Source organism: Rana temporaria, chromosome 6 (assembly GCF_905171775.1).
Source record: "Rana temporaria chromosome 6, aRanTem1.1, whole genome shotgun sequence".
Lineage (NCBI taxonomy): Eukaryota > Metazoa > Chordata > Amphibia > Anura > Ranidae > Rana > Rana temporaria.
The window spans coordinates 161131858-161146647 of NC_053494.1; the positions used below are offsets into that span (position 1 = coordinate 161131858).

General features: G+C 39.8%; 1 protein-coding gene across 1 annotated transcript in view; it reads right to left on the reverse strand.

The window, feature by feature from the left end:
* Positions 1-5913: 5913 nt before the first annotated feature.
* Positions 5914-14790, reverse strand: part of MTX2 (metaxin 2) — a 130301-nt gene continuing 121424 nt past the window's right edge. Inside the window, exons 9-10 of the mRNA XM_040357679.1 lie at positions 14284-14360; positions 5914-6952 (exon numbers count right to left, since the gene is read on the reverse strand). Coding sequence (XP_040213613.1) covers positions 6742-6952; positions 14284-14360 — 288 coding nt within the window. The 3' untranslated portion in view covers positions 5914-6741. The remainder of the gene's footprint in view (positions 6953-14283; positions 14361-14790) is intronic.

Below are 14790 nucleotides of genomic sequence, written 5' to 3' on the forward strand. Positions count from 1 at the left end.
TGTCCCCCTTTACTGTGTAAAGTACTGTGCAAACTGTTAGGTAATATAAAGCCTATATAATAATATTAATGATAACAACAACCCTGAGCTGTAACTCTCTCTGCTTGATTTATCATCAATTATATTCAGAATTTCAAGGTAATTAGCAGCTGTGAGAAATGTCTGTTACTGACATTTTGATACATATGGCTATCTCAGTGCCAGAGATAGCAAGGAGTCTACAGTGGGTGTGTTTTGGAATGGCTCTCATGCATTACAAACAGGTGAGCAAAACAGGTTCTCAGATCAAATCAAAATAAGCAGCAGGGGTGACTGGTGCACTACAGCTACAGAGGATATAAAAAGTCTACACACCCCTGTTAGAATGTCAAGGTTTCTGTGATGTAAAAAAAAATAAAACAAAGATAAATCATTTCAGAACTTTTTCCACCTTTAATGTGACCTATAAACTGTAAAACTCAGTTGAACAACAAACTGAAATCTTTTAGGTGGAGTGAAGTAAAAATAAAAAACTAATATATTATGGTTGCATAAGTGTGCACAACCTTTAACCTCCTTACAAGCGCACGCCGTCAAATGCTGGCGGGCGGAATCCCCTGTTGTTCTGACAGGACGTCATATGACGTCCTGTCATTAGCAAGGGGGCGCGCACCCGTCGCGTTACTGGGAACACACTGTGCGCGTGCCCGGCGGCCGCGATTGCCCAGTAACTGAGCAGGGACGTGGAGCTCTGTGTGTAAACACAGAGCTCCACGTCCTTGTACATAGGGACACAGATCGGTCGCCTCCCCCAGTCACCACCCTCCCCCCACACTTAGAACACCGACTAGGCTACACATTTAACCCCTTCCCCTAGTGGTTAACCCCTTCCCTGCCAGTCACATTTATACAGTAATCAATGCATATTTATAGCACTGTTCACTGTATAAATGTGAATGGTCCCAAAAATGTGTCAAAAGTGTCCGATGTGTCCGCCATAATGTTGCCATTCCTAGTAAAAAATAAATAAAATAAAACAATCATAATTATGTCCCCCTATTTTGTAGGCAATATAACAAACCAGTCACTATACGGTTATTGCGATTTTATTTATTTTTTACCAAAAATATGTAGAAGAATACGTATCGGCCTAAATGGAGATACATTTTTTTTTTTTTTTTTTAAATTGGATATTTATTATAGCAAAAAATATTGTTTTTTTTTTTCAAAATTGTCGCTCTTTTTTTGTTTATAGCGCAAAAACTAAAAACCGCACAGGCGATCAAATACCACCAAAAGAAAGCTCTATTTGTGGGAAAAAAAGGACGTCAATTTTGTTTGGGAGCCACGTCGCACGACCGCGCAATTGTCAGTTAAAGTGACGCAGTGCCGGAAGCTAACATTTAGTCTGGGCAGGAAGGGGGTGTATGTGCACAGTAGGCAATTGGTTAAAAATGAATACTTTGTTGAAGCGCGTTTTGATTTTATTACAGCACTCAGTTTTTGGGTAGAAGTCCATCAGTATGGTACATATTGACAATCTTATTTGCACAAACACTCCAAATCTGAATTGAGAGGGCATCTCCTGTACACAGCCCTCTTCAGATCACCCCACAGACTTTCAATAGCATTCAGGTCTGGGCTCTGGTTGGGTCATTCCAAAACGTTAATCTTCTTCTGGTGAAGCCATTCCTTTGTTGATTTGGATGTATACTTTGGGTCGTTGCCAGGCTGAAAGATAAAGTTCCTCTTCATGTTCAGCTTTCTAGCAGAAGCCTGAAGGTTTTGTGCTAATATTGACTGGTATGTGGAACTATTCATAATTCCCCTTACCTGGACTAAGGCCCCTGTTCCAGCTGAAGAAAAACAGCCCCCAAGGCATGTTGCTGCCACCACCATGCTTCACTGTGGGTATGGCGTTCTTTTGGTAATGTGCAGTGTTGTTTTTGTGCCAAAAATATCTTTTAGAATTATGGCCAAAAAGTTAAACCTTGGTTTCATCAGACCATAACACATCTTCCCACAGGCTTTTGGGAGCCTTCAGATGCGTTTTTTCAAAATGTAGCCAGGCTTGGATGTTTTTCTTCGTAAGAAAAGGCTTCCCTCTTACCACTCTATGCCATAGCCCAGACATATGAAGAATACGGGAGATTGTTGTCACATGTATCACACAGCCAGTACTTACCAGATAGTCCTGCAGCTCCTTTAATGTTGCCATGTTGCTGCAGGCCTTTTGGCAGCCTCCCTGACCAGTTTTCTTCTAGTCTTTTTATCAATTTTGGAGGGACATCCAGTTCTTGGTAATGTCACTGTTGTGCCATATTTTCTGCAATTGATGAGGACTGTCTTCGCTGTGTTCCATGGTATATCTCTAATGCCTTGGGAATTCTTTGGTACCTTTCTCCCGACTGATACCTTTTAACAATGAGATGCCTATGATGCTTTGCACGCTCTCTGCGGACTATGGTTTCTTCTGTAGGATGCGACTAAGAAAATGTCAGGAAAGACCTACTAGAAGAGCTGAACTGTATTTGGGGTAATCAGTGGCACTTTAAATGATGGCAGGTGTGTACCTGCTCCTATTTAACATGAGTTTAAATGTGATTGCTTAAGTTCAGGTTTACACTGAATGCGGGAATGAAATCGTGCAAGTTCAGCTGAACTTGCACAATTTCAGTCCCGACATGGGGGGGATTTCAGAGACATCTGTGCTGGTTGCTGCACAGATGTCAATGGAAATTGCACCTCCCAAATCGCCAAAAGTAGTACAGAAACTACTTTTGGGCATTGGAAAGTGCCGTTCCAGGCAATTGCCGCTGATTTGGCATGCGCTTTGGAAATGTCAAAGCGCATGCCAAATCGCATCAAGGTGAACCAGTGCTCATTCTGAACACATTTACATTCAAAGTTACAAGAGGGTGTGCACACTTACGTAACCACATTGTTTAATTTTTTTATTTTAACTCCCCCACCAAAGATTTCACGTTTTTTAATAGGGTTGTACAGTTTATAGGTCACATCAAAAGGTAGAAAAAGTTCTGAAATTTTTATCTTTGTCTCATTTTTTATACATCACAGAAACCTGAAATTTGACAGGCGTGTGTAGACTTTTTATATCCACTGTATGTCTAAAAGTGTATGCATATCAAGTTTTTTTTTTTTTTTCTTTTCTTTTTTGCAGAAAACAGTTTTGTGGAATGAAATAAACAACTTCCAATGTACAAACATTTCAGTTTCGCATTTGAACATTTACATACCAAGGCTTGATTTTCACTTTTGGCTGAAGTATGTTATATTTTAGCAAGATCTGGATTGAGAGAGTTCCAACAAAGCCAAGATAGTTAAAAATTGCTTCCCAATGGAACATTGGGCCTTGAATTAGGGCAAAATGTGCTGGGAAAAATTTTGTTTTTCATTAGGATAGCCACAGGAAAAAAAATGTTAATGAGCGGTGAGTGTCTTTAGCATTTGATCACACAGAAATTTCAGCACACAGAGTATCTACAGCACTGTAATCATTCTTTTCATGCCTACAGCAAAAGATAACTACCCTTTCACTTTGCATACTTCAGTAAATCATGAGCATGTTGGAAAAGATGGGTAAAATATGTATATTTGCAATGAGGACAAACTGCTAATCAAAAGCCAAATTAAACACAATTATTTAAAATGAATCTAAACTCAAAATAAAAAAAAAAATACAATTATTGCAGCTTACCTGTCCTTAAATGTGGTGGCTGTTTTAGTTTTATTTTTTTAAGGCTTTCTTTCCCTTTATTTTCACCTGATATTCCTGTGAAGAACACACTCCCTGTCCCTGGGTAGCTACACTCACGTCTCCACTGCATCTATGGAGAGATCCATGGCTGTCACACAGGCTGAACTTCAAACAAGTCTTGCTTTTGTTCATCTCCATTGCACATGGTGGATTGATGGGCTTAGCAAAAAAATAATAATAATAATCAGTATGTTTGTTTTCTGTTGAGTGACAAGGGCACTGCAGTTCTGTACTTGACGAACATGTGTTTAGCCTAAAAGAGGAAAACGACCGCATCTTAGGACAGGTAAGCTGCAATACATTACATTTTTGGTTTTAAGTTTAGATATACTAAATGAAAAGGAATAATTGTGGGATAGTGGCACACCAGCTATTACTGAGTAGCAGTATAGTTTCATTTTATTTCAAAACAAAAACATCTACCGTATATACTCCAGTATAAGTCGAGTTTTTCAGCCCTTTTTTTTGGGCTGAAAATTACCCCCTCGGCTTATACTCGAGTCAGCATGTCAGAGTCCATTGCCGCCTGACCTCACTGTGCCCATTGCAGAATCCGATCTGTGTACCCAAGTCTGTGACATATTCAAACGGCGGCCGTGCAGTTTTAAAAACTTGCGCTCCTCCTTGTGCTATTCCGTGATAGGCGGAACACTCGGTTTCCCAGCAAACACTGTGTTCAGCCTATCACGATCGCCCTCTTGTTCGTGATAGACGAGAGGGCGAACGTGATAGGTGGAACACTGAACACAGTGTTTGCTGGGAAACAGAGTGTTCCGCCTATCACGGAATAGCACAAGGAGGAGCGTGAGTTTTTTAAACTGCACGGTCGCCGTCTGAATATGTCACAGACTCGGGTACACAGATTGAATTCTGCAATGGGCACGGTAAGGTCAGGCTGCAAAGGTAACAGACCTGCCGGGGGAACCAACTGGATCCTGCCATGGTAGAGTTGAAGAGCTGCAATGGGCACAGTGAGGTCAGGCTGCAAATTGGCACAGTGAGGTCAGGCTGCAAATGGGCACAGTGAAGCTGCAAATGGGCATTGTTGACATTGTTTTCCCGGCTTACAGTAGCTGCTGCATTCTCACCCTCGGCTTATACTCGAGTCAATACGTTTTCCCATTTTTTTGTGGTAAAATTAGGTACCTCGGCTTATACTTGGGTCGGCTTATACTCGAGTATATACGGTATATATTAACAATAATTGTGTTACTTCCAATACACTAATATCATATTTTCTTTGTTTCCAACACTTTGTAATGTTTAATGCTTCCTTTTGAACTTGCCCTTCATTTTGTTTTGAGCACTATGTAAGTTTATACATACATTAACAACTTACTGCTATAGTCTCTGGACTGTGCTTTAGCCCTGAAACACAATACCTCTGCATCTTCACTATACATTGAGGGTCCACTGATTAACATATATCACTAAGTTTGTGCAATTTTTCATATGACCTTGTCTTTTCAAAATTTCAACAGATCTCCTTACATTTGTTTGTATCCCACATTTTGATATATCTGTGATTTGCTTCCATTTTTTTATTTCAGTGGTGCAATATGTAGTATTCGTGAATCTCCTGAAAAAGACAGTGATTGGCGAAACATGTAGCGTGGAAGTAACTACATGTGTGAATCATATTGAATGTTTCTTGGTGGATTTTTAAACTTGATCTTTTTAAAGTTTTATTGTATAGCCAATAAAAATTTGTATTTTTATCTATATAATGCGCGATTGTCCAGCCTTTGGTAACCCCTTCTCTGTAGATCTCCTTACTATACTATGTTTGCCTGCTATTTTGGGGTGTTTTTGGTAAATACATTTCTACAACGCATGCACATTTTTCCCATGTTTCTTCTTTTTAAGACACAAGTACAGAAAAATACCTGTTGGTTGTTTGAGCTGACAATGTCGTCTCTGCTGCTCTGAAATTCAACCAGTATTGGCATCCCTACTGAGTACTCCCCTGCCGGACTACAGAACAACCCTCACCCACTCATTTCATAGGTGGAAGGTATTCCTTAGTACACAGAAGTGGCAACATTTTCAGCTCACTATAGGAAGTTAGAAGCTTACTGGATTTCTGGCAGGATCAACAGGTACCTTTCTGTACTTACAATGTGATAAAACACTAAAACACAAATGCATAGCACAGATGCACGAAATATATATTTATTTTATATTTGGCCCAGACATATGCATTAACCCAACAGATAGACCTCCCACAACACGCACACATTCCATCAGTATATGTTGAAATAGGAAGATACAGAAAAAAATAATCCAGTCTCTGCTGAGTCTCATCAAACGGGCATGTTTGGGTGATGGTTACCTAATGTGTGAGCCCATTTAGATTAAAGGGAGGAGGATGCTGGACAAAGCAGACCTGATGCAAACCTCTCCAATAGATGTCAAGGAATAGACACCAAATGGCTTTGTTTCAAAGGAAGTAGTGTAAGCAATAATAATACACATTTCTTATAGCAAAACTCAACAGGGAAAAAAGAGAAGTTGGTTACTTAACTGGATTAACTTTACACTCTCATCTTTGGAATGCTAATCTGTTACAGGGGATAATCACCTTGTAAACACACAGATTTTCTGAGATCATCCTTGTTAAACCCCCGAAAACAGTAGTTTAACTAGCCCTACTGCATCATGTAACTAGCATTTGGGGACTGTGATCCCTGGAGTGTAATGCAAATGAGCTGTCCTTTGTTCTTCTGCTGTCAGGAATTAAAGCCACTGTTTGCTACATCTGTATAAGTCTTGGTCAGGGGCTTGGGGTAAGATCAAAAAGAAGGAAGTGTACTCTTCATTCAGTTGTCCTAAATTTATTATGATGCAGATACAGTCTGGTTCTAAGGGTGCTTTGTTTGCCATGTGAAGGGCCAGTCACTGTATGCACATAGTAAACTTTACAAAACATTTTTATTCTCATTCCCATAACGTGCCCCCCCACAAAAAAAAACATAACAGAAACTCTAAGGCAGTGCTGGACCTTTGGATAATCTCATGGAAGAGCCAGTGGAACTGTCCCTGTCGTGGTCTTCAAAATAGTTCTGCTCAATTCTTCGGCAGAAGGAAATCAAGTTGCTGTAATTCTTGACTTTTTCATGGAGTTCATCGTTAGTCAGCTGAGTGGTGAGGATTGTGAACAGATGTCCGAATACCAGAGCATCCAGCTCAGTGGGTCTACAGGAATAGACAAGAAACAGATCAGTGCAATGTTCGAGGCAAAAACCATCTGTGACTTCTATTAATGAGGCTAAAACACGTAACATAAATTCTGCAAATGTTTCCGATCAGATTAACTCCTTTCACGGCTAAGGGCTTGCCCCTGATTAATTTGGCAAACAATGCTGGAATGGAAAGGTTTGGAATTGTCCAGATGATGATCTTAGGTCTATGATGGTCTTTTTTTTTTGTGTATGGTAAAGTTACATGATAACGACTTGTTCTTTCCCCACTGTTTGTGCGAAAAGGTATTACATTGCTCTTTGCCCCCCATAAAGCTTACTATAGACATAGATGACAGCCAACAGTCTAATGTCTATTAGCTACCTGTATAGGGTCATCTAAGGAAACAGTGACTGGACATGTGGAATATCTTGATTTGATTGCCATTGTTTTTTCCCCAACAAACTGGTGCTACCGGTGTCTGCAGCTTGCCTGTCCTGCGCCATAGGCCCAAACACAAATGGTTACCCGAGAGGTGTCTGTTCTTGTTAGGGGTGGACTGGTTGGCAAAGAGGCCTGTGGGCAATCAGACTGAGCCTGCACTTCCAGACACTGTATCGAAAGCCATATTATTTTTATATATATATATATATATATATATATATATATATATATATATATATATATATATATATATACACACACACACACACACACACACACATATACACATACATACACACACATACATACATACAGACACACATATCTGTACAATTAGCACAACATGCCAGGCAGTTATAAATAAATGGCTCTGTATTATTAGGCTGTATGAGTGCTGCAAAAATAGCAGTTCAATGACAGTTGGGCAAAAGGAAAACAAAATGATTTACATGGATCTGGCCACTATCCGGAAATAAAAAACAAGCCTCACTGAATTTATGTTAGAAGTGAAAGTTCTACTGTAATTCACAATGGTTTAGTAGAGGGCTCTTTACCATGACCTGTCTGCCTATAATTTCACACATTTGTTTAATTACCATCCATGGAAGATATAGTCACTGTATTCATTCACCCCAGAGTATACTAACAATACTATACTGTTTTGATACTGTAAAACAGCCACAGACAATAATTGGTAGTCAGGCATGGAGAAAAATAACTCTAATGCCGCGTACACACGACCGTTTTTAACGTCATTAAATTTTTTTTTAGTTTTTCTCAACGTGATTCTTGTCAAGCCTGCCTTGCATACACATGATCACAAAAAAAAATGCTCGAGCAAAGCGCGGTGACGTACAACACGTACGACAGCACTATAAAGGGGAAGTTCCATTCGGATGGCGCCACACTTTGGGCTGCTTTTGCTGATTTCGTGTTAGAAAAAGTTTGGTGAGAGACGATTCGCGCTTTTCAGTCTTTTACAGCGTGACGAATGTGCCGTCTCCATTACAAACGCTAGTTTTACCAGAACGAGTGCTCCCGTCTCATAACTTGCTTCTGAGCATGCACGTTTTTTCCCATCAAAGCCTACACACGACCGCTTTTCACGACGTGAAAAACAACGAGAAAAATTAGAGCAGGTTCTAAATTTTTAATGCCCATTTTTCACGTTGAGAAAAATGCTCTGGAGCCTACACACAATCGTTTTTAATGACCAATTTTAATGAAAAATGTCCGTGTGTACACGGCATTACTCTTCTAGGGCAACTCCATCTTCAGCAAGCCCCTAAATACAAAAGGTTTTGTGTCAGGCTACCGTTCACAATTAGGACTACAGAAAAAGGCCTGCTAAAGAAACCTATGGCACTGGATTATCATTGGATTAAAGTAAAGCATACTGGACAATGTTTTCCCCCCAAAAAATTAACTGATGGTGTCTGAATGTGTGCCACTTTATCTCCTAAAAAGCCAGTTTTGCTGCAGAGAAAGAGAGACTATCACATTGTCCATTAATACTCCATGATTTGTATAAATGACTAGAGCTGGCCATACACACAGATTTTTCCAATTCAACCTGCAGGCCAAACAGAGCAAATCAAACAGAATCCTCCATGCATGCTACTCAACATAGATGAATGAATCTCCCGCTGCGGCTATTGTATTTTGACAGTTGGTCCGCCAGCTGTCAAAACACCGGCGGCATCCGATTGGATGCAAGCGTTGTTCAGTTGACGATTTTCTGGCTCGGGGGCCACTCACTGATGATCTGGTCTAAATTTAAACGGCTTTAGTAGCAGCAAGCTTGACTCCAAAAGTAACATGCAATAATTGGGAGGTTTCATAAAGGTTTTTCAGCTTGTTCTAAAATCTCACCCAACCCTGAACTGTATTTTAAGGCCTCATGCACACTGGGTATAAAAAAAAAAAAAAAAAAAAAAACACTGCTTTTAAGGGCATTTGGCTTTCTTCTTTTTCTACCTCTATGTTAGCCTGTGATGGTGATTTACTAAAACTGGAGAGTGCAAAATCTGGTGCAGCTATGCAAAGCAAAAATAGGACAGTTAGTTATTTAACCCCCCAAAAATCAGAGACCGTCTCACACATGATATTGTCGTGTGCAGAAGTTATTTCTCATCGCATACGTAAGTTAGCTAAGGGAGTTTCTGATAGGTGTCCTCCCCTTGACCAGTAGATTGACCGGTGACAACTGTTTCTCACCCTTTCAGCTGGTGGGACAAACTAGATAAGATGACTGTCCCTTCCCAATGTCCCCCACAGCTCCTGTGCATAACAAAACTTAGTAAGAAAAGACGAATACACTTCAAACACTCCCTGACATCCCTCCTGGGCTTTTCATGCGTCTAGAATTCCTTGCCAAGTGAGAATAGGAACTACCTAGTGATGGCAGTGAGATCCATTTCTGTTGTGTTAATGACTAAACAAATGGTAATAAACATCACTGCTAAATCAAAGAGAACCGGTGTCTCTGTGAAAGGCAGCACTTCCACCTGACAGCCATGAATGCTGTGACCTTGTCACTCAGGGAGATGTCAAGTCACTAGGAGTAGGGCAAGGTACACTTATCTCCTGCAATATTACAGGACAAAAATATGGACATCACACCAGCCGAAAAGAGACACTCTTGTTTTTAACCTTGAAACAAAAATCCACCAGACATGTACCACAAGCCACTATATTTAGATAGCCTTTATTCAAAAACAGTCTAGTCAATATTCCAATCGCACACGTTCCTGGGCTTTTGAAACAGCTCATAGAAAATAGGTGGGTGCTGAAATGATCACCAGCTGGGCAACGTTTCGAGGCCACGTAGGACCTCTTTGTCAGGCAAGTGACGAAGAGGTCCTGCGTGGCCTTGAAACGTTGCACTTTCTGTGATGCTTTTTTTGCATTAAATTTTTGGACGTATCTACAATCCATGGTGTGCTGGCGAATTTGTTCATTTATTCAAAAACGATCTTTATATGGATGTGATTTACCAATTTTGTTTACTTCTGGCAATTTGTATATTTACATAAAAATTACCCTGGGATTTCCCTGCAGCAAAGTTTATTCCTATAAGATTGCTGCGAGCTGCAGTGTGTATTGAAATAGGTTAGTATGTGTTTCAGCAGTCATAGCACACACAGGGGTTTTTCCTGTGCGGACAGCTCACCCATCACATAAATTTGGAAAGGTGAAGAGAACAGAAGGACCCATGAAGGTAAGAAGCCCAAAAAAAGTCCAGATTTATTTTTTATTTTTTTAGGCGAGAGGGATGTTTTTCCATCTTTCCTCAAGTCCAGCATTACAGTGGCTGCAAGTTCCCATGTGAAGGCCATATGCAATGTCTGTGCTTATACCTCTATTAAATATGATTGCCCATAGACTATTACTAGCAGAGGTATGCTTATTAGTGTAATATCAAAAAGAATAGAAGATGGAAAAAACAGGTTTAAAATTGTCCTACTTTTTAGTGTTGTGTTTTTCCATTCAGCAAACCGTGTTCTTGAAAATGTTCTTGGGTCGCCATCCCTGACTCATCAGCAAACTCTACCTGGAAACCTCTGTATGCCTCTTTCCCAGTTTGGTAGTGCATTGTAAATACCGCCATACTAGAATCCCAGCACAGAACACCATGTCCCTGGAGATGTCCAGTGTCTCCATTCCTGACCCAGCAACAAAAAGTTCTTGGTTCATGATCAGCTTTGAAAAATCACTTCATAACAGACACAATTCTAAAGTTTCTGTACAAATGTCCTTTTCCAGATCCAGCTCAGCCTTAAGCCCTGGAAGACTGGGAGTATATAAATATGACAATGACAGAGACAATGCAGCACTTGCTGACCAGTATGTTTGCTGTTATGGTGCTTGTAATGCCACTAAATTGAAATTGCAAGAACTGAACCATATCACTAGTGTTATCAAAGGTATGTGCTGGCCTAATGGGGAAACCACCGATATTGAAAGGTTACCAAGAATGCATAGAAATGTAGCCATATTAGTCACTGGTAATGAAAGGCAAAGTGACAGTTTTGCCTATCCTAGACCCACTCTTACTTATCCTGCTGTTCTATTCCTTGGTTTTCGTAACCATGTGTATGCTCTGTATCAGATGTTGTTTGAGCTTACATGGGGTTGAGAACATGTCCTCCTCTTTCTCATTTGAGAGTAATTAGGCCCAGCGATAGGCTTATGAGAGGGGATCACATGCTCTCCAAATACCCAAAAGCACTTGGCAATTTGCACCAGCAACAACGGAGCTAAGGCGTGGCAGGGGGCATGCATAGAAGGCAAGTGCAAGTGGATGAACCTCATCTGACAGCCTCTTCCATGTATCTGTAGATATGCTCATAAGCATTTATTGTCAAATTTAGCAAGAGTATAAACTTTAAAAAATGTCCCATGTATTGTCAGCCTGATACAATGTGAATAAATTATGTATAGGATAAACACAGGTGTGTATAACTCCTTGTTGATCAGTTTAATACTTTAAAAACTGACATATGGACTATGTTATATTACAGACTTAATGGGATAAAGAGTTAGATAAGAGCATCATAATGGTTTCTAAATTGCTCACAACACATGTTTTCCATATGGAGTGCTGGCATGCTAGGTAGATATAGAAGAGAATGCCATTCCTTTAAGCTAACTTAAGGAGTAACACAGACAGATTTAAAAAATATATATTAATAACCACATATGAAAGGCTTCATCTACTGTGTCTAAGCATAACTAAGATATTATGACTTTGTGCATTTGTATAACGGAGCAATGACAGCCTAAGAACTTTCCAGAGCTTGCAAATCTCTGCATGTCACATTGAGGGAGATTGATTAAGCAACATACCAACAGAACCAGGTGCATATATTGTGCAAACCAGGCTGCCTCTCATTTACAATAGAACTTCTTTGCATCTGAGACCCCTTTGCTGCAATTCTGGGCAGCTGGCAGAGAGATTTGCAAAGATGTACCATTGAATGATGTTTTTCCACCCAACACATTCGCACAACTATTATATGATCAGAAGCATTTATATATGGATAACTGCAACTGCTAGTGAGTTAAGCTGAGATCACATGTTCCTATACAGGGCCATAATAATGTATGAAGGGGCCCCATACCAAAACAGTTAAGAGGGTTCCCTTACATTTTTATTGCCCATCCCAAAAGCAATAGATCTAAAACCCCAATTTCAAAAAAGTTGGTATGCTGTGTAAAATCTACATAAAACAGAATGCATTGATTTGCAAATCTCATAAACCCATATTTTATTCACAATAAAAAATATAAAACATTTCAAAAGTTTAAAACTGACAAAATTTTTAAAATGTTGAAAAAAAGAAGGTAATTTTGAAATCGGCATTACAACGTCTCAAAAAAAGTTTGGCCAGGGCAACAAAAAGCTGGCAAAGTAAGTGGTACTAACAAGGAAGAACTGAAAGAATATTTTTTTGCAACTAATTAGGTTAGTTGGCAACAGGTCAGTAACATGATTGGGTATAAACAGGGCATCTTAGAGAGTCAAAGTGTCTCAGAATTAAAGATGGACAGAGGTTCACCAATCAGTGAAAAGCTACATCTAAAAAATTGTCAAACTATTTCAAAATAATGTTCCTGAACGGAAAAAATGCAAAGACTTTAAATATATAATAAACAGTACATAATATCAAAAGGTTTAGAGAATCCGGAGAATTCTCTGTGCGCAAGGGACAAGCCCAAAACGCAATATTGGATGCCTGTTATCTTGGGGCCCTCGGATAGTGCTGCATTAAAATCAGGCATGATTCTGTGATGGACATCACTACATGGGCTCAGGAAAACTTACAAAAATCACTGTCTGAACATAGCTCACTATGCCATCCATAAATACAAGTTAAAGCTCTCATGCAAAGAAACAGCCATATCTGAACATAAGCCAGAAACATCTCCATCCTCTCTGCACCAAAGCTCATTTAAAATGGTCTGTTGCAAAGTAGAAAATTGTTTTGTTGTCGGACTAATCAAAATTTAGAAATCTTTTTGGCAACCATTGGTGCCACGTCCCCTAAAGAGGAGCGGAACCTTGCATTTTGTCATCAGCGCTCAGTTCAAAAGCCTGTATCTCTGATAGTATGGGGGTGCATTACTGCATATGGAATGGGCAGGTTGCACACCTGGAAAGGCATTATCAATGCTAAAAGATATATCCAGGTTTAAGAGCAGCATTTGCTCCCATCCAGATGACGTCTTTTTCAGGGAAGGCCTTGCATATTTCAGCAGGATAATGCTAAACCGCATTCTGCAGCTATGCCAACAGCATGGCTTTGTAGCAGAAGAATGTAGGTGCTTAACTGGTCTGCCTGCAGTCCAGACCTTTTACCAATTGAAAATATTTGGCACGTCTTGAAACCAAAAATATGACAAAGAAAACCCAGGACTGTTGAGCAGTTAGAATACTATATCAGAAAAGAATGGGACACCATTCCTCTCCCAAGACTCCAGCAACTGGTCTCCTTAGTTCCCAACATGTTTTGTTAAAAGAAGAGGGATACTACAAGGTGGTAAACATGGCCCTGCCCCAAAGTTTTGTATAAAGCAGAAGGAAGTTGGATATATGGCAAGTTTTTAGTGTCCTCTGTGACCTTACAGAGTGAATATCTATCACTGGGACAGAAAGCCAAAGTCAAAATAAAAAGCCAGAGTTTCCAATACTTCTCCACTTTTTTTTTTTTTCTTTGGGCCACGGGGACAGGAGATTTTTGTCATTTCCTGTCCCCGTGGCCCAAAGCCCTCCTAACAGGGAAACAACAAAAAAACTGAGCTTCTAATAACTAAAGAACGCTTTGGCTGGAGTCAAGCTTTCAGCATATAAAGAATAGTACAAAAAAAACAGAAACATATTTTAAACCACTTAAACTTACTGTTTATTAAAGAAATAGGGCTGGGTTCCTAGCCTCTGAGATAAGGCCTGGCAGCACTGATCTACATCCTCATAAACCTGAAAGACAACATTAAAACACACAATTATTCACTTTATCTCTTTAATACTAAACATTTGCTATTGGCCTAGCCCTTCTTTTTTAAAGAGACCCCATCATCAGAACAAATGTTTTATCAAATGTATTGTCATAGGATTATAGGTGCATTTCATGTGTTTTATACATATTATTTACCTGTAAAAAGCCTCCCGTGTTGATATCCAAAAACCCTGAGACTGCTGTGGGGCCACAGCCATTTTGGATGTGAAGTCAGTAGGCTCAGCAGACTCAAAGCTGTCACTCAAGTCACACTCTATAGCAGCCTTTCTCAAGGTTTTTAACCTGAAGGAACCCTTAAAATAGCTTTCAGGTTTCAGAACCTTTGCTAATAAGTTCTACAGTTGTGGGGTCAAATCTACTATCATTTCTGACCATAGTAGTTAGAACATT